At 34.4% G+C, this 22,209-nt stretch overlaps 1 protein-coding gene across 28 annotated transcripts in view; it reads right to left on the bottom strand.

Annotated features, from left to right (window-relative positions):
• CLOCK (clock circadian regulator) overlaps positions 1 to 22,209 on the bottom strand; it is a 121,698-nt gene that overhangs the window by 31,641 nt on the left and 67,848 nt on the right. For 26 of the 28 annotated variants that reach the window (XM_019740117.2, XM_019740111.2, XM_074324538.1 and 23 more), the window contains 9 exons: positions 19,956 to 20,047; positions 14,843 to 14,932; positions 9,270 to 9,390; positions 5,333 to 5,446; positions 5,084 to 5,202; positions 3,921 to 4,003; positions 3,602 to 3,708; positions 1,682 to 1,829; positions 1,064 to 1,139 (listed from right to left, as the gene is read on the bottom strand). In XM_019740117.2, the coding sequence (XP_019595676.2) occupies positions 1,064 to 1,139; positions 1,682 to 1,829; positions 3,602 to 3,708; positions 3,921 to 4,003; positions 5,084 to 5,202; positions 5,333 to 5,446; positions 9,270 to 9,390; positions 14,843 to 14,932; positions 19,956 to 20,047 (950 nt within the window). Of the gene's footprint in view, positions 1 to 1,063; positions 1,140 to 1,681; positions 1,830 to 3,601; positions 3,709 to 3,920; positions 4,004 to 5,083; positions 5,203 to 5,332; positions 5,447 to 9,269; positions 9,391 to 14,842; positions 14,933 to 19,955; positions 20,048 to 22,209 lie in introns of those variants that run through there. The other 2 variants (XM_074324545.1, XM_074324544.1) reach the window with 2 other exon arrangements.

Below are 22,209 nucleotides of genomic sequence, written 5' to 3'. Positions count from 1 at the left end.
CAGGTCAGAAATACCTGTGGCAGGCGACTTCTGACACGCCTCACGAGGACTCCTGCCTCCCAGTATCCCTCCCTTGTACAGTCCTGCCCTTTGAGTGTAGGCTGGACCTAGTGATTTGCTTCTAACGTACAGAATACACAAAAGTGATGTGGTATCACTTCTGTGATTAGGTGACAAAAGGCTCTGACTTTCATCTTGCTGGGTTTTCTCTCCTTGGATCGTTCTGCATACTTGCTGTGATGAAAAGGGCAACCTGGAAAGGAACTGAGGGTGCCCTCTGGCTATCAGCCAGCAAGGAATCAAGGCCCTCAGTCCAACTGCCAATGAGGAACCGGATCCTGCAACAACCAAAGTGAACTTAGAAACAGATTCTGCCCCAGTTGTGCCTTGAGATGACCGTAGCCCCCACTGACACCTTGATTTACAACCTTGTAAGAGACCTTGATTGCAGCTCCATGACCAATTCTGAACCAAAGGTCCCAACTAAACTGTACCTGGGTTCTTAATCACAGAAACTAGGAGATAATAAATGTGTTATTTTTACATCAAGTTTTGTTACACAGACATAGATAACTAGTACGCTACACTTCTATCTAACCTAATGAAAAGAAAAACCAAAGTTCAAATTCTGACTGTAATTTCCCAGCTGTGTGTCTTTAGGGGAGGCTTCCGCCACCCACCCTTTAAAGCCTCAGTTTCAATATTTTAAAAGTGGGGACATTACCTATCATATAAGAATGACTGAGGAATAAATGACACTTTGTAATTCATATAAAGAACCTAGCCAGAGCCTGGCACATTGCAGGCGATTAATAAAAGGTAGTTTAAATCTCAGATCATACATGTATCTCACCCAATTATCCCTGAACAGCAGATCCTTCAAATAGTTTTTAGAAGCAGATGAGGTTTCGAAATATTAAATTTAAAATAAAATAGTAAATTTATAACCCTGTCGCAATTGGGAAAATAAAATAGTTGAAAAATAATTTTCCTATAAATTATTGAGTCTTCTCCTCTCACTGGGAAGAAGTGAAATAATTTTTATAATCTGTACGATACATACTTTGTCAGCAGCTATCTCAGGAAGAGACTCTTCAATGCCAAGTTCTCGTCGTCTTTCAGCCCTAACTTCTGCATAGCTATAAATGAAAAAAATAGAATTTTAGTGTTTGATTGTTTACTTAAAATACTGCAGAGGTACACCCATTCAGTGTTTGTTATATGTCTTACTCGTTCACTACGAATTCCAGACTATTTTCCATGAGCTACACAAAACTACAACATACGAGTATCTACAGTGCATCACCTTAATTCAAATTGCATTTTTCTAGGTATCTAATGTAAATAATATGTAACTGCACAGTTCTTAAATTAAGAGTAATTAAATAAAGAGTATGATTATCTACTCCAGTTTTCCTCTTAAATGATTGATTTTGGTACATAAAAGACAGTTACAATTTCTGCTCAAAACCATAAAATTTATCTTGAGAACTACATATCTATATATACCTGCATTCTAGTTCTATATAATGTCTAAAAGTAAAATCAATAATATTAAAATTGTGTATCAAAAATGGGGGAGAAATCACTTTATAGTTCATTAACAAGTTGTACATAAAAATTTCATTGTCAAAATCATTATGGATGTTTCTATAGTTTGAAATTCTGTAAAAGTATTTACCTTACTACAGTGTGAGTACAAACAATAAACTCTGGCCTTGAGTTCCACTGATGGTAAGTGATATAATAATGAGTTTGAAGCCAAATCCACTGCTGTCCTTTGGTCAGGAACCTGTAATAACATGATTTGCCTTTCCCATACTGCATTACTAAGAAGAAAAGAGAAAAATATTTTTTGATTCTTATTAGTTATGAATCCGCTTTTTAGCCAAAGCTATCATTTACATTTATATCTACATATAAATGTATATATACATTCTTCTTCTACCTTTTCAGTAACATATATATATATATATATATATATATATATATATATCATTATATAAAAATGCTATTCTGTAGAGATAGCTTAAGGTCCCAAGCAATTAACTTACCTTCTACAGTGCCCAAGGTATAGCTAAGTATTGCCAATCTTAGATACTTTTCATACACAATGAATTTCCAAATAATAAAGAAAAAAGTATTTACAGATTGAATTCCTCCTGCCAAGATATATTGAAGGTAATAGCAATAAGTAATCACACCTGACTTTTTTTCCAACCTGTACATACCCTGGCAGGTATACCATCTCTGAGGCATTTAATTCTAAACCTCCACTAACCAAAATCAGAGTAACTTAATTGTTTGAAGTAACTGATAAGCGCAGTAGTACTTCCCAAAACACTCTCTGTAGATTGTTAAGTTTTGAAGCCTTTTAGTGGATATTAAGTTAAAATGAGGGTTTTATGGTTAAGTTAACTTGGGAAACTTTGTTATGTAGGCTTATTTCATCTTCTCAAAATCTTAAGTATGCGAATGTATGTCAAGATTGGGGGTGGAGGGGTAGGATTGATTATGAAGTGTTTCCCAGTCTTCTTTGACTATAAAATCCATTTTAATGGACTGGTATTCAATGGACCAAACCTTAGGAAATGCTGGTCAGGAATCACTATCAACCTATTTCTCTCTTTCTCTTTCTCTCTCCGGGTGCCATCATAGTGCTCTGATTATCACTTGGAGTGAACAATGTTTTCTTTTGTGTTGAATTAACTACTCTAAAACTCTTCCATACAGTTGATCCTATTATACAACTTGCTTAATTTTCATATAGAGAGGTTTCATGTATAGATCAGCCTAAAACATCATGAAAATATCTTAAATAGCTAATTAAATTTTAGAGAACACCCAAGAGGGTAGAATTTTGGGAGGAAGGTAAGGAAAGCAAATAAAACCTATCATTAAAACAAACCTCTGAAACAAAGACTAAACACCATGTGCATGGTAAAGGGATAGGTCTACACTCTAAACCTGTTGCTGCTACCAATGAGTTATGGGACTTTGGGTAAATTATTTAGCCTAGCTGTGTCTGAGTTCACACGTGGAGATAATAGTATCTACTTTCTAGAATTGTGGTGATTAATAATGGAGATAATATAAATAATTTGTTTAGAATAATGAAGGCACGATAAGATGTTAATACTTCTACTGCTAAAAACAGTAACAACGGGTAACATTAAGCACTCACTATGAGCTTTTTAACAGATTCTTTACACATGTATTTATTTCCTAGGAAGACTTATATGCCTATAAGTCAAAATTTATGAATAGTGTTCTAACATTTTGACATACTATTACAATTTTCAAAGGAACCTACTTCTCTTACTCCAGAATGTAAGGCTATAACTTCAGAACAAGGTTTATTACACACCATATTATAAAACTGTACTTACAGACTGAAATATGTAAAATAGGAACACATTCAATTTAAACTTGATCTGTATTTCCTACTGGATTGGTTATACATATGAAGTAAAATCGCCCAGCATACTTCAAAAAAAAATACAAAAATGGTCCTAAGTCTGTATTTTACCACCTTCTATTAATAGTTGTTTATATGATTTTTAAAAAGTTATTATCACCAGAAAGATTAAAGTCTACTTACAGTGCTCATGACATTTTGCCAAATTTTCTAGGTCATCCACATGATAATAATCATAGCCTGATGTTCCCAGAACTTCAAATGGCAAATATCCTATTATGGGTGGCGCCCTAAATTACATATAAAACAATTAATATTATAACTTTTTCCATAATAAGAAATACTCCAACTAGAAATCAATTTTAAGGGGAACCTTTGTTTTTTAAAAAATAGATAATTGACTTGATCTTCCTGATCAGAAAGTTTGTCCTTAAAATCCATTAATTTAAACATTTATATAATATGACTACTACCTTTTTGTGATATTTAAAAATGGAGTTACCTGTGATCTAGAAATAGAAATTTCCATTCTAAACTATGTCTAGATGTAAACTCTTCATTGGGTTCTTCAACAGTGCACATTTCCTAAAAATAAATTAATAATTAAAATTTAGAAATACTTTTCTCTGTCCTTAGAAAAATCCTAAATATTGTTAGCCATAAAAGTAATTATTAGATAACTTCTCCCAAGCAATTTTTAATGCATTTTAATTTTCTAGTACAGAAGATGTGGAAATAAATAAATGCAGGCTTCTAGGGAAGTATTTCTTACTCTATACATTACTCCATTCAATCACATGCCTATAAACCCTAATACTGAATTCAGATCTCTCTTCTGAATTATAGTTCTATATTTCTAACTGCCTGTATGTCCCCACACATCACAAACTCAGTATGTCCTAAAATGAACTAACTGCCTACTCATCAGACCCAGTTAAAATAATTTTCCATCTCATTAGGAGGCACACCTATATTGTGCCATCAGTCTAGAAATAGTCACAACATACTTTCATTTTCACCTTTCACCATCTAAATGGCCACTACTACGTCCTTTTAATTTCACCTTCTAAGTTTAAAGAAAATCTACTTGATCCCCTCCACCTTCAGTGTCTTAGTTTAGACTCTAGACCCATCACTGGCTCATATTACTGCCATAGTGTCTCCGCAAATAAGTCTCCGTGTCCTTTAACTCATCTTCTATTCTGGCCATAATCTCCTTAATAATACTCAAATATGATTATAACTTCCCTTTAGGCGCTGCTATTATTTCCTAAGATCAAAACAAGTAGAGTGAGACTGGTTTAAGATCTTCTAACTGCTGATTCAGTACAATTTTTAAAATTACCCAGATTTTTGGCTGTTCCCTATAATGCAGATTGTGAACTATACAAAAAAAAGCATCCTCAAATGTTACAAAACTGCAGGACAATGATGAACTGCAAAGGATATACATTTAAAAATTAATTATATAATTTAATGAGTGCCTTGGTAACTCATTATTTGCTTCAAAAATATCATGATCACGTATATTTAAAGACTCATGGCCATGACTACCTTTAATGTCTGCAGAAAGTTTTAGTTATTCAGGAAACAAAAAAATTACATGTAGAAGGTTCTCATAATATGAAATCAAATCCTCTTTAGGAAATAAAATTACAAACATACCTTAATGAACTGAGGTGTAGCTAATCTGACAGTAGCTACAAAACAAACTCTATCTTCATAAGAAGGCCTGTGTGTGCGTTGTATAGTTCCTTCAAAACCATTGTGTGCTGAAGTGGATACTAAACCAATAAGGAAATACGTATCAGTTACTCCAGTAAAATGTAGTTTCATTGATGTTTAAAATCTATGTCATTAACAGCTTAAATAATGCAGACTAAAATACATTGTAAAAGAAGCATTTTAACTCACCACTGTTTAAAGATTTGAAATTTCCTATAAATTTCACATATTCATAGGTAGATGGCTCCTTTGGGTCTATTGTGCCTCGAAGCATATGACAACAGAATTCTAACTGATTTTTTGCTGAAATAAGGGAAAAAATATGATATACTTATGATTTATCACGAGTAATATATCACATGAAATAAGATCACAAAAGTTGTGTAATTTCAGTCATTATTTTCTCCAACAGAAGTCCTCAATGACATTTTATTTAGTCCGTAAAAAGAGTAACTCTAGAAGATGATCTTATATTTTCTTTAATAAAGAAAACAGATCTGATATAAGCAACTCCACATTTCCCATTTTTATCTGTCCTTTCTTCTCATTCTTCACTCTAATTTCAAAGAAAGGTTTTGCTTGCCCTTCTCAAGTTAATGTTTCTATGTTTGCCTTGAACAGTCTTTCCTATCTTCTCCAGGACCACGGCTATACCAGGTAGTCATTCCTTTAGTATCCACACCTTCTCTTCTTTGGGTCTTTACTTTCTACTTTTAAATTTGCTCAGGTCTTTCCATCTCAAACAGATAAAGGATTTTTTCATGCTATTCTTTTTATCATAGATCGCCTTCCTCTTCATTATGTGCTCTAGCTTCCATATATTCATTTCCCTTAACTTCATGCATTGTGGCTTGTGTCCTCATACTTCTGTAGAAATTGCTCTTCTAAAGATCACCAATACTATTTGTACAGTAGTTCACCCTTACCCACAGGAGATACATTCCAAAACCCCAAGTGGATGCCTGAATCCTTGGGTAGTACCAATCCCATATATACTGTTTTTTCCTATACATACATATCTATCAGACCTATGATAAAGTTTAATTTACAAATTAGACACAATAAGAGATTAATAACAATAACTACTAATAAAAGAACAATTACAGGCATACCTCATTTTATTGCTCTTGACTTTATTGCACTTCACAGATACTGAAATTTTTACAAATTGAAGGCAAGACTCACCACAAGCAAAAAGTTCATTGCAAGACTTGCTTTACTGTGGTGGTCTGGAACCAAACCCGCAGTATCTCTGAGGTATGCCTGTATAACAATATACTGCAATGAAAGTTATACGAATGTGGTCTTTCTCAAAATATCTTCTTGTACTGCATGTACAGAGTGGATACACTGGACAAATAGATGATTCACAGCCCAGTGTGACGGAGCAGGTTGGCATGACATTTCATTATGCTATTCAGAATGGCAAACAATTTAAAACTTAGGAATTGTTTATTTCTGAAATTTTCCATTTAATATTTTCAGACTGAGGTTGACCGCAGGTAACCGAAACTGTATGAAGTAAAACCGTACATGAGGGGTACTACTGTATCATTAGTTAAATGGGCATTCCTCATTGTTATTACGTCTTCTTAAAATTCATACTTATCCATTCCTATAGCATGAAACTTACCTTCCTATCTTATTGAATATTTTAATCTCTTCTGCTAATCAGTCTTCAAACTACAGACATTCTGCTACTGTCCTTTATAAATTTATCGGCCTTTGGTAAACCTATTTACTCCTAAATCTCTCCCACCAACTCTAACATTTTATAAGACAAAGTCTCAGGTTACTATTTGCTTTCAGGTCACTTCTACTTGATTGTCCCATCAGTAACTCAAAATATTTCAAAGTGAATTTATCCCTCTTTCATACTAAGCCAGCTGTCCTTCCCTTTTGTCCTATGTATGCCTATCTCCCAAGACAGAAACCGTATCAGGTGGGTCTTTTCTCTTCCCATTACAAGCCCCTAAACTAATCCATCAACAGGACCTGCTATTTTTTTCACCAAGGAAGCTCTCTCAGAAGTCATTTTTTCCAACTGAGCATCCAGTACCACCAATTTAGTACAGATGCAAATTATCTTCCATCTAGGCAACTGCAAAAATGTATTGTACATGCCTCCACACTCCTGCCACTAGGATTCAACTTTCCCTACTACTGTTAAGATGTATGTTACTTTCCTCATTATTATTTCAACACTCAAGAACTAGTGAAGCCTCTCTCTCTTCACTCACAACATTGAACTCATACTCTTCTGTCATTATCAGGAATGACTTTATCATCTAAGTCAAAAGGTTCAAAATCTAACTACCTTTTTCCTAAAACCGTCTCCAGTGATGATCCCTAGCTACTTGGTCACCTGTGCCTAACGCCAAGTCCTATAGAGTTTATCTGTTCAATACTCATACACCTGTTTTCCTCTCCATACTTACTTACATCTATTGCTAGGATTATATAGTTTTCATTTTTATCACCAGTCTGGTCCTTTTCAAAACTGTCCACCTGAGAGATTTTTCTTTTTCAGACCACAAAACTACCCTTTCACTGGCTCCTTACTATGTAAAAAATAAAAGTCAAATTCCTTAGGATGAAATATTGGCACTATTTCCTTCTCTAGACACAAATCATACCTGTACCACCTTACCTTCATTATGGCCCAAATGACCTACCTTCAGAATCCTGAATTTTCTAAGTAAATTTCCCCTCTGTTTTAAATGTTTACTCCTGTGGCATGAAACACTTTTTTCTGAGGAAATAACTTTTTGTATATTAGTTGTTTAACTAGGGGGTCAGCAAGTCATTTAATTAATGCTTTTCTCTACCAAAAAGTATTTCTGCCATCCTCACCTTTGATCTTGGAAGCAGAAGCCTAAAGTCTATCTTCCTGCCATAAGCTTTCATTCAGCTGTGCAGCCAATTTTGCCCTTATGAAGGTCTCTAAAATGGATTCCTTCTTCTTTGTCCACTCCTAGCTACGTCCCAGGGTTCCACCTTTCTAATTCTTTTCTCCTTGCTCTATGTATCACCTCAAGCAATGTCATTTAATCTATGACTTTAAATACTATTTACAAGCATATAACTGACTTCTACTTCATTATATCCAGCCCAAATCTTTCCCGTAGGTGAAAGACTAGTCTATAGTCTTTTTAAACAATTATAAACTAATTTTTAAACAATTTTTAAACAATTATAAACAGGCTTCAAATGGATTCTTCTGGTCTCTAGTTCTTCTCAACTCTGTCTGACAGGTTATCCATTCCTATCAAAGACATACTTTCATATACTTATATGTGTGTGAGTGTGTGTGTGTGTGTGTGTATCCATCCCAATTATTGGACACTCAGTGTTCTACAGAATTTGAGGGTTCAAAATACAAAAAAATTTTCAAATGATTAATGTCAGTATTATCAGAAAAGCCAAAATTTAAATATCATGAAAAAAGTGATTAAAGATGTGTAATAATTAATAGCCCAACATAGTGTTGTAATAATTTCAGATTTTATACAGGGTAATTTACTGAAGAAAATTAGGTATCCTGGTCAAATTAATTTTTCCAATGAATCTAGGAGAAATGTCTGATTATAACATAATGTTTCATATTTCTTGAAGGCAAGAACTATTTTTCATTATTCTTAGCACTTCTATGATACAGCACAAGTCCCTGGCACATTAGTTACATCCAATAAATGATTAATTCTGTTTAAATAAAACAACAACTTCCTTTATTTAATAATTCTTAAAAATACAGAAGTTACTTTTTCCCCCAGTTTCAGTGTCTAATTGATCATAGTGAAAATGAGAATGTTTCATTTTCTCATTAAGATTTTCTTTAAAAATTAAAAATATGTTGCAAAGCTCCATTTTTGTGTAAAATACAGTTCTATGGCATAACTATTATAACAAAAAAAGATGAGATTTCAACATATTCTGGAACAGACTTCAGGCTTTAAATATAGTCACAAATTCATTTTACGTATATTTTTTATACTTTCAAAAGGTATATGGAATGATGTTATGTGTTAATTTAGTTAAACATGTCTGTGTTTGTCACAAAGTTACAAAAGTAAAGTATAATATGACCCAAATATATTTAACTTTTCGCTTAACAGCTACTACTTACATTTTAAATATTCAGGGGTTAATGAGTCACTTTCCAGCAGATGGGTAGAGAGTATTTTATAAACCTCTGAATGTTCCCCCTCTGGGATAAAATTAAATATACTTTGATCCACAAGATCAGACTGAAAAAGAAATTTAAGAAAATAAAATAATTTTAGTGCTGCAAGAGACATGTATTTTAAAAGTATATCATCACGCATAAAACATCAGCATACGATTAGTTTTTGATTATCTGTAAAAACTGACAAATGTCAAGATATAGAGCACAAATCAAAAAACAAAAGAAAAGGTAGAAAATGGTTAGCATGACCTCCGCACCTCTGACACTAGTCTCTTCAGATCCATGAGTAATACAACCTTGAAAGTCTGATAAATTACTTGCAAAGGTGCGTTTCACCAAATTCGAACATTTAAAATATGATAGGATTAACAAAGTTGATTAGAAAAACCTGTGGCTATAACATGTAGCCCTACCATATATTTAAACCTCTGGTAAATTATGATATACACTACCACAAAGGACCAAAAAATTAGCCGAGATTGGACTTTGTGTCCTTTCACCTGTCCAATGTGTCCTTTCTTTTTATTTCATCTTTTCCAGCCATCTATCCTACATCCCATTGTCAAAAAGCCCTGCTGTTACCTAACCCCACCCCTTAAAAGAAGGGGTAAGTATATGTCAAACATTATAATCCTTGCTCAAATATGGCTTTAATTAAGATTCATTAATCAACGGTAACTTGACAAACATCAGGTTGCCTACAACGTACCATGGCTGTGGCATCAAAGATGAATAAGATAATTCCTATCCTTAAGAACCACTGACAAGAAAACTTCAGTGACTTCACATTTTCTACCAAATCCAGTCTATTCTACTTGGTTTCTCTAAATTTTTAAACTTCTCTGTGGAATCCTGGGGATACTGAGGTGGTATCTCAAAGACTGTGGAGGTGAGGGCAGGGGTGAAGGGAACTGAAATGGAGCTGTGAGGGCATGGCTAAGGGTCTTTGCTGCTCTATTCACAAAAGCAGCTCCACTTTTGTTCTGTTCCTATTTTAAACACTGTAAAGATTTTATTTGAAAAAAGAGCTCCATGGCTTAAAAACTAAAACAAAACAAAACAAACCATCAAACAACAACAATGAAAAGAGAGCCCTTTGGGAGGTGGGAGGTGAGAAAAGGGTGTTTTACTACACTCTCAGAACGAGCTACACATTCACATCCTTTCTTCTGTCTTTTCTCTGGCTCTCAAAGTTACCCCATGAAGTGGAACATCCGTCCCCCACTTTCTCCCCGTATCTGTAGCCTCCATCTTTCACAGACCAGTTCAAATTATTTCTTTCAGAAAAGTATTCTCTTAACATCATAATCCACAGTAAAAATAAAATTATTTTAGTAGTTATTACTCATTCATTTCCCATAAAATATGTTAACTGTATTTTAATGTCTATGTCCTACTGTCCATAAGTAAACAGAAGCACCCTATCTCTCACATCTTTATCTCCGTCCCTTCAAATCAAGACACTGTAACACTGTGCCTTGCATATATGACAGTCAGTAGTACAGTAAATGATTTTGGGCTATGGAGTTATTTGATAAAGGCTTAAGAGGTAACCACATTAAAAACGTATCTGTATTCTAACAAGGAATTTTTCTGAAAGTCTGAGAAGCCTCTAGAACAGAAGTAATGCACTGAAAATTCAGGCATGAGTAACAACAATGCTAGAAAACTGCCTTTTATTAACAAAATAACAACATATAAGCATTGGCATTAATATAAAAATAGTCTTAGAAAAAAATAAGACACCAATTTAGAGTAAGAATTAAAACTTTCATTCTGGAAATGATTATAGTTTTCTATTATTATTTATTCTTACTGACAATTTCTTCCACAATTTCAGTAAAATATAATTTGACCTACGTTACCCTTTACTTTCCAGCTATAAATTTAGTGTTTCATAGCCACAGAGGAAAAACAGAATGGCCAGCACAGAGAGTGGTGGGATCACAAGCACTGCCTCCCCACCATTCTGCTTCCAGAAACTATAATCTGAAATATCAGAGTTAGCAGGCAACTAATTAACTAATGTGTCAAACTTTCCATTAACTACTGCATTGAAAATCTCTAAATTAAGTTAATCCCACTTCATATTGCCATGCCATCCACTCAGTTCCTAAACACAATTCAAAAGAGAGAAAAGAAAATAGCAGCTTATTTGGAGCCTTTATCTCCTTCAATCATTTTCATGAAGAAGAAATATAAATCCCACTGACTTAAGTCACATGACATATACATCAATAGCTTTTCTGTTTTTCTACATTAAGTCAATGGGACCATTTGTGAAAATTATTAACTATTACCAATTATCTTTTGCCCCAGGTTAAACCAACAATTAAACAAATAACTGCTGTAAAGAGTACTTGCTCCACAGAAAAATGTCAAATATATGTTGAATATAACATGTTTTTAAACAACCGTTTTCCTTATGTACAGGCATAAGGAACAAAAAGTATGGCTCTATCAAATAAGCTTTCATAATCACGTAACTATTCAAATGAATTCTAAATTGTATTTCTGCATACTGCATTTACAGCAAACGAGGACTGTACTGTCTTAAAACACATTTTTGTTTCTATTTCCAAACTATCAAGTTAAGGAGAATAGAAAAGTATCTTACTAGTATCTTACTAGTGGCACTTTCAGTCTTGGACTCTTAAGCTGTAATGTGGTTAATCATCTTCCCTATGTTACTTGGTCACAGATTCAATACAGTCTCTCTGAGGAACACATTTGAGCAAGTGTGAGGAAATCAACCTTAAGGTGAAAAATTCTACAAATGTTCAAGTTTGCAGTAGAGTAACAGACCAACTTTGTGTTTTGGCAGTTCCACAAAAGTGTTGTAAAATTAAGTCTAATTTCTCTGGGTTTCATGTTTCTTGCAGATAACACGAAGAGGCTGGGCTAAGGATGTCTAAAATCTCTTCTGGCACTGAGGTGGCATGACCCTATAATTTTGTCACAGAAGGCCAGGCCAGGAGAAAAAAAAAAAATCCATTAAGTTTCCTTTCCAATCTCAACATGAATAAAGCATGTATGCCCAATTATTATACATAAATAAGTTAAAATGTGCTTTAAATTAATTTATTAAGTATGAAGTGACAAAGTTAAGACAACATTTTGTTTTTGCAGAACCTGTAGAATCAGTCTTATAGTTTTACAGTCAGATTTAAAATTTTTAAGTCATACTGACCACTGATTAAGATGGCAAGTTTTAATTTCTCAACAGAACTGAATTACAAGCACTAAAGCCTAACTTCGGGATTTGCTAAGGTTTCTTCCCTTCTGAGCAGCAGCCAAAATTCTATTTTAGACAAAATTGGTATGTATATTAAAACACAAAGAAAGGGACACCATTGTTTTAAACTTTTTGTTTAGTATCTGTTACAGTTTAATTATTATTGACAACCCAAAACAGATAATCACACATTTTTTCCTTATGTGTTTGATCTTAAATAAGGATTTCATTTTCTCAGAAAATACTTGCATTTATGTTCTCAAACCATCAGATAATAAAAATAGAGCAATGTCAGTAATGCGAAGGAAAGTGTCTGAGGTATCTAGTAAGCAGCAAAACACTGTATTAATAAAGGGTACTATTAACTCAGTATGGAATGAAATGGGTCTATTGGGTCAGCACAGTCTCCTCTGCCCAAAAATTCACCTGCCAGTCTACATGCTTTGGCTGACACAAACAATAAAAAAGATCCAGAAGATGTTACTAACAGAGGAAACGGGACATGGGGCATATGGGAACTCTGTACAATCTTCTCGATTTTTCTATAAATCTAAAAACAGTTCTAAAATCTAAAAAAACAGTTCTAAAAACAGTTTAGTTTTTTAAAAAATATAGGCGGTAATGGGAAGGCAAAGGGTTGTCATTGAGGGGAGAATGTGAATGATCTAATGCTTGGATCCCAACTAGACCTGTTACATGTTGTCTATTTCAAAAAGCTATTAAAATTTCCCTCACTAAATATCCAACAACAGTATGCCAATAGGAAGGAATTTTAAAACAACCACATCAAATAGCCTACTCATTTTCATGCATTCAATACATAATTACTGAATGTCTCTTAAGAAACTAGCTAAACCATGTGGATACAGAGATAACGTCCCTGCACCTAAGATGCTTATACCTACCATAATTACCCAAACAAACAGAAACATTACAATTCACTGTAAGTGTCATGATGGCAGTACACAGAAGGTAACATGAGAACAGAGACGAAGGGCATCTAATTCTGTCTGAATGGAGTTCAAGGAAAATGCCCAAGAAGCAGGCATTTAAAAAGTGTGACTATATTGCAAAGGATGTCCTGCATTTATTTAAATTCGTTAATCTTATCTTAACCTTATAACAGGTTTCTTTCCCTAGCTTTTTCAATATGTATTTTTTTTAAAAGAGTTGGCCAGAAAATTCAGTTAATGAATCTATCCTTCTCTCTGCACACACTAGTTTACTTGCATGTTGCTATAATCTCATTGTTTACTCTCAAACAATTTCTAGATGTCGGGCTAATCACCTACTATTTGAGCTTAGTGTTAAGGAAAGCCTCTAGAAAAGCAGTAAAGCCAAGTCATTTTCTGTGTGAGCCAAAGAAATCACCAAATTCATTACTGCCTGGTAAGAAATTACCTTTTTAGAATCTGGCCTTTTAAGTATACAGTGCATTGTCTATATAAAGTATGAAGTGGCAGAGAAATCAGAGGGAGGAAGATACTGCCTTTCAATATATCTTGAAAGAGATCTTTACAAAGCAGGGTACTTTGTATTGTTATAAATTTTCAAGAGAACAGGCCTTTTAGGAGTAATTTATAAGTAATTTTAGAATATTTATACCAAAAGCCTCGTCTTAGATAAGAACATCCTATATTAAATAAAAACTTCAAATTCATAAAAATTGTCAATTGCAGCAGAGCACCAAGTATAATGTTTGGTACAGAATAAATTTTCAATAAATATATGTTAAGTAAAACAACAAACACATAATTCAGGTATTCACTATCCTAGTCAAAATGATACAATGTAATTCTTTTCTAATTCTGTACCCTTTCTGTCATATAACAAATTGAATACGGCCATTATAACATTATCAAGTCAAGCCACAGAGCACAAAAGTTCTCTATCTATTATTTTTAGTGTGTCCTTATAAGTCATTCTTTTGAGAAAATTATTCATAAGTTACTCTAGCTGCAACAAATATGTAATAGAAACTTAGTTATTCTCAAGGACATTTTCAGTGATTTACCAACATCTTCACCAGGCTGATTAAAAAGGGAACACTGAAAACTTCATATTAGAAAAAAGAGGGCAGGTAGAACAGAGGTTAAAGTGGCTGTTGAATATTCGAGTCAGGACTGACCTGAGAAAGCACAGCCACGCTAAAACAAAGACATGTTTAGAGCTCTCCTCCCCACTCTCCTCACTGTCTCGGGAGGCACGCTTCCTAGTGCTTTAAAACGTTTAACACAGGCATTAAACAAGAAAGAGATCACAGGATTTTTATACTTACTGGTAAATGTTCAAGTAATGAAGTTACACTCTCAGACACATATATTATACTTCCATCAGTCATGATTGCTAAAAAAAAACCATCAAGAGCCTGAAATTAAACATAATGCTCAGTTAAATGAAAAGAAAAAAGTATTTCACAAGACAGAAATAAAAATCGAACTTACCAGAAATAAAAATCTAACTTACCAAATGACAAAAGACTTAATGAGGAAATTTCCAGAGCACTGTCAAAATGCTACCTTTTTCCCTTTAGAAAACTGTAATATATATATATATATATATATATATATATATATATACACACACACATATATCTTTGTGCATTTTTAAATGCTTCTAGGGAAAAAAAAAATCCGTCTATGGCCATCAATAAAACAGTTGGTTTCTAAAACATAGACTTAATGTGCTACTTTAATCATATGTGTGATAGGTGAAGATGGCCTTATTTGAAGATGCTAATATTTCCAAAGCACGCATGTACGTCATCAATGATATGTCTCTGGCACACAAAAGAACACATTATCACCTTTTGGATATATTAACAGAGAGGTGTATGACTGAAGTGTAGGAAGATACATGGGGAATAAAGTGAAAGGGAACTAAAGCGGGAAACATAGGCCAAGGTCAGATCATGACAGGCCCTGAATACCAGATTAGAACAGAAGGACTTTGTCCAAGCGTAGTCTGGAAACAGCATGTAAAATGGATTTAGGGGAAAAGGACAATTAAGTTAGGAAAACTTCAGTGCCTTTTGGAATAGTTACGGAAGTTAATGAGCATCTGAATGAAACTAGGAGCAGTCAGCATTGAGAAGAAAGGACTCAGGCAAGCATTGAGAAATGCAGAAGTTTAGGAGAGAAGCCAGCACAGGGGATACAATACTTAATAATAAAGCAATCCTGTACTTTATACATTACAAAGTTATTTTCATTTGAGAATCTTAGGCACAGAATGACAGCTGAAAAAATGAGATTTGCACAAGATCTGCATGCCAGACAAAATCCTTGGCGGAATTATCTACATATATCTGGGGATGAAGAGAAGGAAAAGTACCAGGGACAATGACAGAGTAGGCAGAGTACACTGTCAGCGAGGAAGTCAACAGAAGAGAATGACAAGGTGAGTGAAGGGGAAGAGGGATGATTCCATGTAAAATGAGATCAAACAGCGTAAGAAATGAGAAATTAAGAAATGAATTTGGTGACTTTCAAGAGTTGTGTCAATAGGAAGGTTAGTCAGACGACAGTGAGTTTACAGATGAGTGGATGATGAGAAGGAGATTATAAATCACTCTTTCAAGAACTTTAGAATGGAAGAAGGGAGCAATGGAAGTTTTAAGGAGACCAAGTATCAAGGGAAGGCATTAAAAAACTTAACTGACGTATATTTTTGCAGGCTGAGGGAAAGGAAGACCCAGTGGAAAAGATGTTGACGATGTAAAGCTGAAAAGATTATACCAAGAGGAGTTCCTCTTCTCCTTCCAAAATAGTTATCACACTAAATCTGGATTTCTTATTTAATTGTAGGGCTCTCTCAAAGGATAGCAATCTCTAGAATAAACCATGTGTATCTTCTTCAACACTGTACCTGCAGCACCTAGCATAAGGATAGCGTACGGCAGATAAAAAACATACTTGTACATCATTTACAGACCTGGGAATTAGAGCAACCTCCCTTTACTTCTAAGCAATTGTTGAAGTATATTGGAGAGAGACTTGGATAAGAGAAAGAACTTATTTTGAGTAGATGCTTATCTTCCAGAATGGCTTAGACAAGCCCATTCTTGGCTAATATAGAAGGCAGGGGTGAAAACCTTCTAATTTAAGCAAAACATTCATGCAATTATTTTTACAAAAACTTCTAAGTACAGTAATGCCAGTGTTATTATTTCATAAGGAATAGGGTCAAGATGATAAGAACTAGCTTTTCTTGTGTGAAGCTAGACTGTCATCTTTGAAAGAATATTAATATTTACTATGATGAACTATATTTGCTCTTCAGTTATTTGCTAGGAATTAGAGTCCAGCAGCTCTCTTCTGTGAAGAGAATGAACTGAAATCAGAACTCTTAAAGGCTTAATCTCACTCCTAGGAGCAGATCCCACCGTTCCCACTTTCAAAGCAGGCAAAGATTCAGCAGAGAAGAGCATCTCGCCAAAGTCTTAACACAAGGAAGGACCCAGGGCCCAGACTTGTTCTGAGTGGACGGATGTAATTTCTCAAGTATGTAGGCGGGTACGCCAAAAACTAAAAGGACCTTGAGAAGGGCCCTGAGGAGCAAGATCAGAGAGATGTGGAAGAGTGAGCAATACAGAGGACATCCTCATCCCAAGACCGAAGACAAGTATCCCGTTTCCACATTGCATGATACAGGGGAAAGGTTCATTAGTTAAAACTCCTTGTCTTCCTATTTGATATCTACTTGACCCACAAATAAAAAGACTGTGTAAACCTTCATTGTTAGTGTTTAATCTGAGGAAGACAGGATGGAAGGGGATAGGACCTCCTTGTGGATCTCTATCTAAGACAAGGCTGAAAGGGCACTAGCCCTTCCCTTGTAGATTACTGGAGAGTGCTGCCAGCCGCCAAGGGAAAGAACTATAATACTAAAGATGATTTCACATAAAGATGACTTTGCATAGAGATCCGGTCAGGCTAAACTGCCCCTGTTTCCTTGAGTACTCTTACCTCCCCGAAGGGTAGCAAGGAATATTCTTCAGGCAACAAAGACAAGAGCGGGAGGGATAGATGGCAATGGAGGAATGGAGACAGCCAACACAAATTAGAAGTGAATTTTAAGATCTCAGGTCCAGTTCTTCCATTAATTAGTCATCTGACCTCAGTCAAGTTGCAACCTCTTCAGGCCTCATCCATAAAATGAAGAGGCTGAGGTGAATGATCTAATCTCTTCTACTGGCAGCTCTAACATTCCAAGATATAGCCTGCATCTGAAATTCTGCTGAAAATGGTGCCTGGACTTCCTATGTGTAATCTGATCAACATGACCAACCAACAGTAGTAACAAACTAGGTTAGTTGGACCCAGGTTACAATATATACACACATTTATATATATCCTTCAATCTTTACTTAACAGTTGTAAATACTAAAAATAAATATACTTGACAGGTTAAAAATAAATAAAAGTAACATTTTTCAGGAATGTAATCCTAAAAGCTGTGACAACTAATTTATACTTTAAAAATTTTTAATATATTGAAGTTTTCTCTGTTGTATATTATAAATAATGTAATAATCTCTAGAATCTTTGATTTTTAAAAATATTTATCGATGTATGTACTACATGTGTCTTGGCAATTAATAAAGATCTATCCCTTATGAAAAAAAATCTGAAGACAATGCTTTTCTGTTTAGCTTATAAGTGAATAGGTAATTTACCTTCATTAAGGTTATTAATATATGAGTGTAGCTATTGTACCAATTTATGAATTTATAAGAAATTTTTCACACCAATAAAACAGGGTAAATAGTTAATGAGTAACAGGACTTACTAAACAATTACACTGAGGGTATAACCATAAAAATTAAATTAGGGTAATTAAATTAGGTATTTATTTCCTTTCGCTGTTGTAGACATTAGCTGTGGGCACCCTTTCATAAACATATGCCATATATCTAAAGAGATAATTTTGGACAATGTCGATCTTTAGAAAAAAACATTTAACAAAATCAGAAACTATTATTTGATTTATAACTTAAGTGTCCACTAATTTAAAGGGCTAACTGACGGTTAGTAAGGTACAAGTTCTATGCCACGGCTAGCTTTCACTGAAAAGAAGTTTCGTGAGTGGCAGGAGTACGCACAGGGGCTGAGGCCAGGGGTCGGAGGCTAGTCTACCTGCAGCAAATCCCAGCTGAGCCACTTAACTAACTGCAGTTTTTTTCACAATCCCTTTGTTCCTTGATTTCCTCATCTGGAAGTAAAAATGGGATACTAATAATGTCTACGTCATAAGATTATTGAAGATTTACTGAGTTGATAAGTGAAAAATGTTATTTTTCAGATTTTAAGTACAGGTTTAAAAATATACAAAATATTTATATTCCAACATACTTTCCTATGGTAACATTTCATATGGTAAAATTTCTGCTGAATAAAGAATTAATCTAGCAATTAACTATTTAATCCAAAGTATAAATGGTAAAAATAACTCACTGATTTGCAAAATACTCTGTTACTTCAGACTTTAGTCAATATATTATACAAAGACACTTGGAGACATGGCCATAACATATACATATATGACATAGATAAATGCTTCAAGTCTAAAAGAAACGACCCAAACAAACAGGATAAGAAACCTAAATTTAACATCTTCATCCCCATATCAGTTGCTTTATGTCTACTTTCTGCTTTGTAGCCATTTTTGTTGTCCTTAACTGTTACTGCCAAAGTATACCACTTGTTTCCTATTTAAGTTTTCATGAAAATCTGATACTGAATTCTGTGTACTTAGTGTGATAGGTACGAGCGACTCAAGATTTTGGTCGATTGTATAATTATTGTATGTAGTTTTGCAATTATAAGCAAATATGCTCTGAATTGTTTTCAAAACTAAATTTGTCACAAAAGAATATTTACTTATTTTCTTTTAAAAGTTTCCGCTTGAATTAAGAAGAGTTGCCTTTCAATGCATATTTCATTTGTTTTATATTTTCAAAATACTTTATTTATTATCATTTTATGTTGGTTATAGGTAGATTTTAACTTGTTAAAAAAATGCTGCTGTCCAATAGGATACATTTCATAAAAATATATAATATGTGATGAATAATATATATTATTCATTTTAATGTTGCTAGTGTGGTCCCAGGTAGAGACTTAGTAGCTATAGTTTTCTGACTTTTATTAAGCCTTTCAACAATTCAGACTAATACTGAAAACATGAATATTTGGCATTCATTTACCACGTAGTACCATTTGCTTACAATATTTACATCGATTAATTTTAACTGAAGATATAGGTTATTGATTTATGTTGAATTAAACTTTTCAACATTAAATACTGTTAAAACTATACTAAAATTAGTCACCCTTATGATTTATTTTTTGAGGAAAATGAAACTTTTCAAAAATTAAATCTCGACATACCTCTAACATTAATTGTGTAAACTCTTCATTACTAAGGAATGTAGGTTTCCAGTCCTGTCGAATTTCACTAGCATCTGACTGTGCAGTGATTTCTGTAAACAGATTATTTGACACATTAGTGGCATACTCCAACTACGGGGTGGGTGACTGGGGCAGTACGAAAGTCCTACAAGTTGCCTTCTCTCTTCCCACTCTAATTAAAGATGAGAACCATGGGAGTAACAGTTATTGGTCTAGGTAAGTATCAAGAAATCCAGGTTTTGGTATTGTGAAATATCTGAGTTAACGTGGCAAGTTATCTCCTTGGATTTGGTCTCCTGGAAATCTAGTCTCCTGGGTTTTTCTCTGGGGATTTGTGATAGCCTATGTTACTGCAAGGCCTGAGATTTGCTTCCTGCTTGACACAATGACTAAACAAGAATCAGAACAATCAGATTAGATTAAGCATTAGAAGATACTCCTTTTCTTCTCCCTTTCCTTGCCATTCAAGAGGTAGAATCTAGAGCAGACATAAGGACATAAGCCTGGAGGAAAGGAGCCACGGAGGTCATGAAGTCTGCTTTTAACAAAGAGGACTTTAGACCTGCCTACTGGCAGGCAGAAAGGTTCCTCCCAGGCTAAGGTGCTCTAGTCTTAATCACTCAAGAGATTAAATTAAGATTTGGGGTAAAAACTTTATAATAATAATCCCAGAGTGATTTTGCTTAGTGTCCTCTTGCATGTTTCCTTAGTGGTAAAGGCCTGGTCAAAAATTTGGGGGTTGGGACACACATTTTAACAAAATTATAAAGTTTATTTTGCAATGTACTACTTACTAATAGATTTAGCTATGAGAAAGCTATTCATAAAGGATGAAACATTAAACCATTTAGGTAACAAATGTTTTTCCATTTTTAACTGTAGGCAAAATAAAAATCTGTGTCATAGATTTCACCTTACAAAACATATGCTACTTTGCAGTGAAAAGTATAGACGACATTGTTTTGATTTTTCTATTACCAGATATATAAATATACTAAATTGTTACCCAAAATTTACAATATTAAAAATGCGTAGGGTGGCCGGATGGCTCAGTTGGTTAGAGCACAAGCTCTGAGCAACACGGTTGCCAGTTCAATTCCCACATGGGCCAGTGAGCTGCGCCCTCCAGAACTAGACTGAAGACAACACGCTGCCACTGAGCTGCCAGTGGGGTGCCCAGATGGCTCAGCTGGTTGGAGCACAAGCTCTCAATAACAAGGTTACCGGTTCAATTCCCAACAGCAACTGGACTTGGAGCTGAGCTGCGCCCTCCACAACTAGATTGAAGTACAACTATTTGGAGCTGATGGCCCTAGAGAAACACATTGTCCCCCAATATTCCCCAATAAAATTTATATTTAAAAAAATGCCTATACAGTGGTACCTCGGTTTTCGAACGTCTCCGTTGACGAACATTTTGGTTTACAAACGCCGTAAACCTGGAAGTAAACGCTTCGGTTCTTGAACACAATTCAGAGGTCAAACATGTCACATGGCTTCCGCTGAGTGCAAGATCCTGAGGCCTAGCTGTCGGCTGTTTTCGAACATTTCAGAACTCATGGATTACGTTCGAAAACCGAGGCACCATTGTACTAGAATATGAAGAGTAACTAAAAAGTTTAGCTACTAAATCTGTGGAATATAGTCATACTTTTCAAATTCACCTCAATGATACACATTAAGAAAGAAAATTTAAATCCACAAGAAAATCCCATCAAGTTTAGTTAAGCACAGGCTTATTTTAGAGTAATCATTATATAAGAATTTCCTTTCAATTTCAGGTAAATTTTATTTTTGTGAGAATTATATACCCAATTTAAAAAACAAAAAAACAAAAAACCTGATCTACTTAATGCCAAAATTAATCCTCTTTTGTAAGGGAGAAATCCATGTATACTATTTCATTTCATTCAACAATCATTTATTGAACTCCTTTGTCTGAGGGTCTGACTATGCTAACTACTAAGGGATACTGAGATAGTGAGAATACTATTTGTACAAATAAAATATAATGACAATGGTGGCAATAAAAATTATGACATTTAATTTTGACACACTTACAAAATGTGTCAAGAGAGTTTGGCAACTGTAATATAGTACTAGGAAGATGAAAAAAATCCAAGTATTTTCAGGTTTGAGCTCTAAGGTGGTGTAAAAATAAAAAAAGCAAAGCTGAGAGAAAGTGGTGACTGGACAAAAGGAAAATGAATTCAGTTTTAGATGTGCTGAGTTT

Source organism: Rhinolophus sinicus, linkage group LG02, assembly GCF_036562045.2.
Source record: "Rhinolophus sinicus isolate RSC01 linkage group LG02, ASM3656204v1, whole genome shotgun sequence".
Classification (NCBI taxonomy): domain Eukaryota; kingdom Metazoa; phylum Chordata; class Mammalia; order Chiroptera; family Rhinolophidae; genus Rhinolophus; species Rhinolophus sinicus.
Note: the sequence above shows the minus strand (reverse complement) of the source record. Positions and strands in the feature narration are given on the sequence as shown.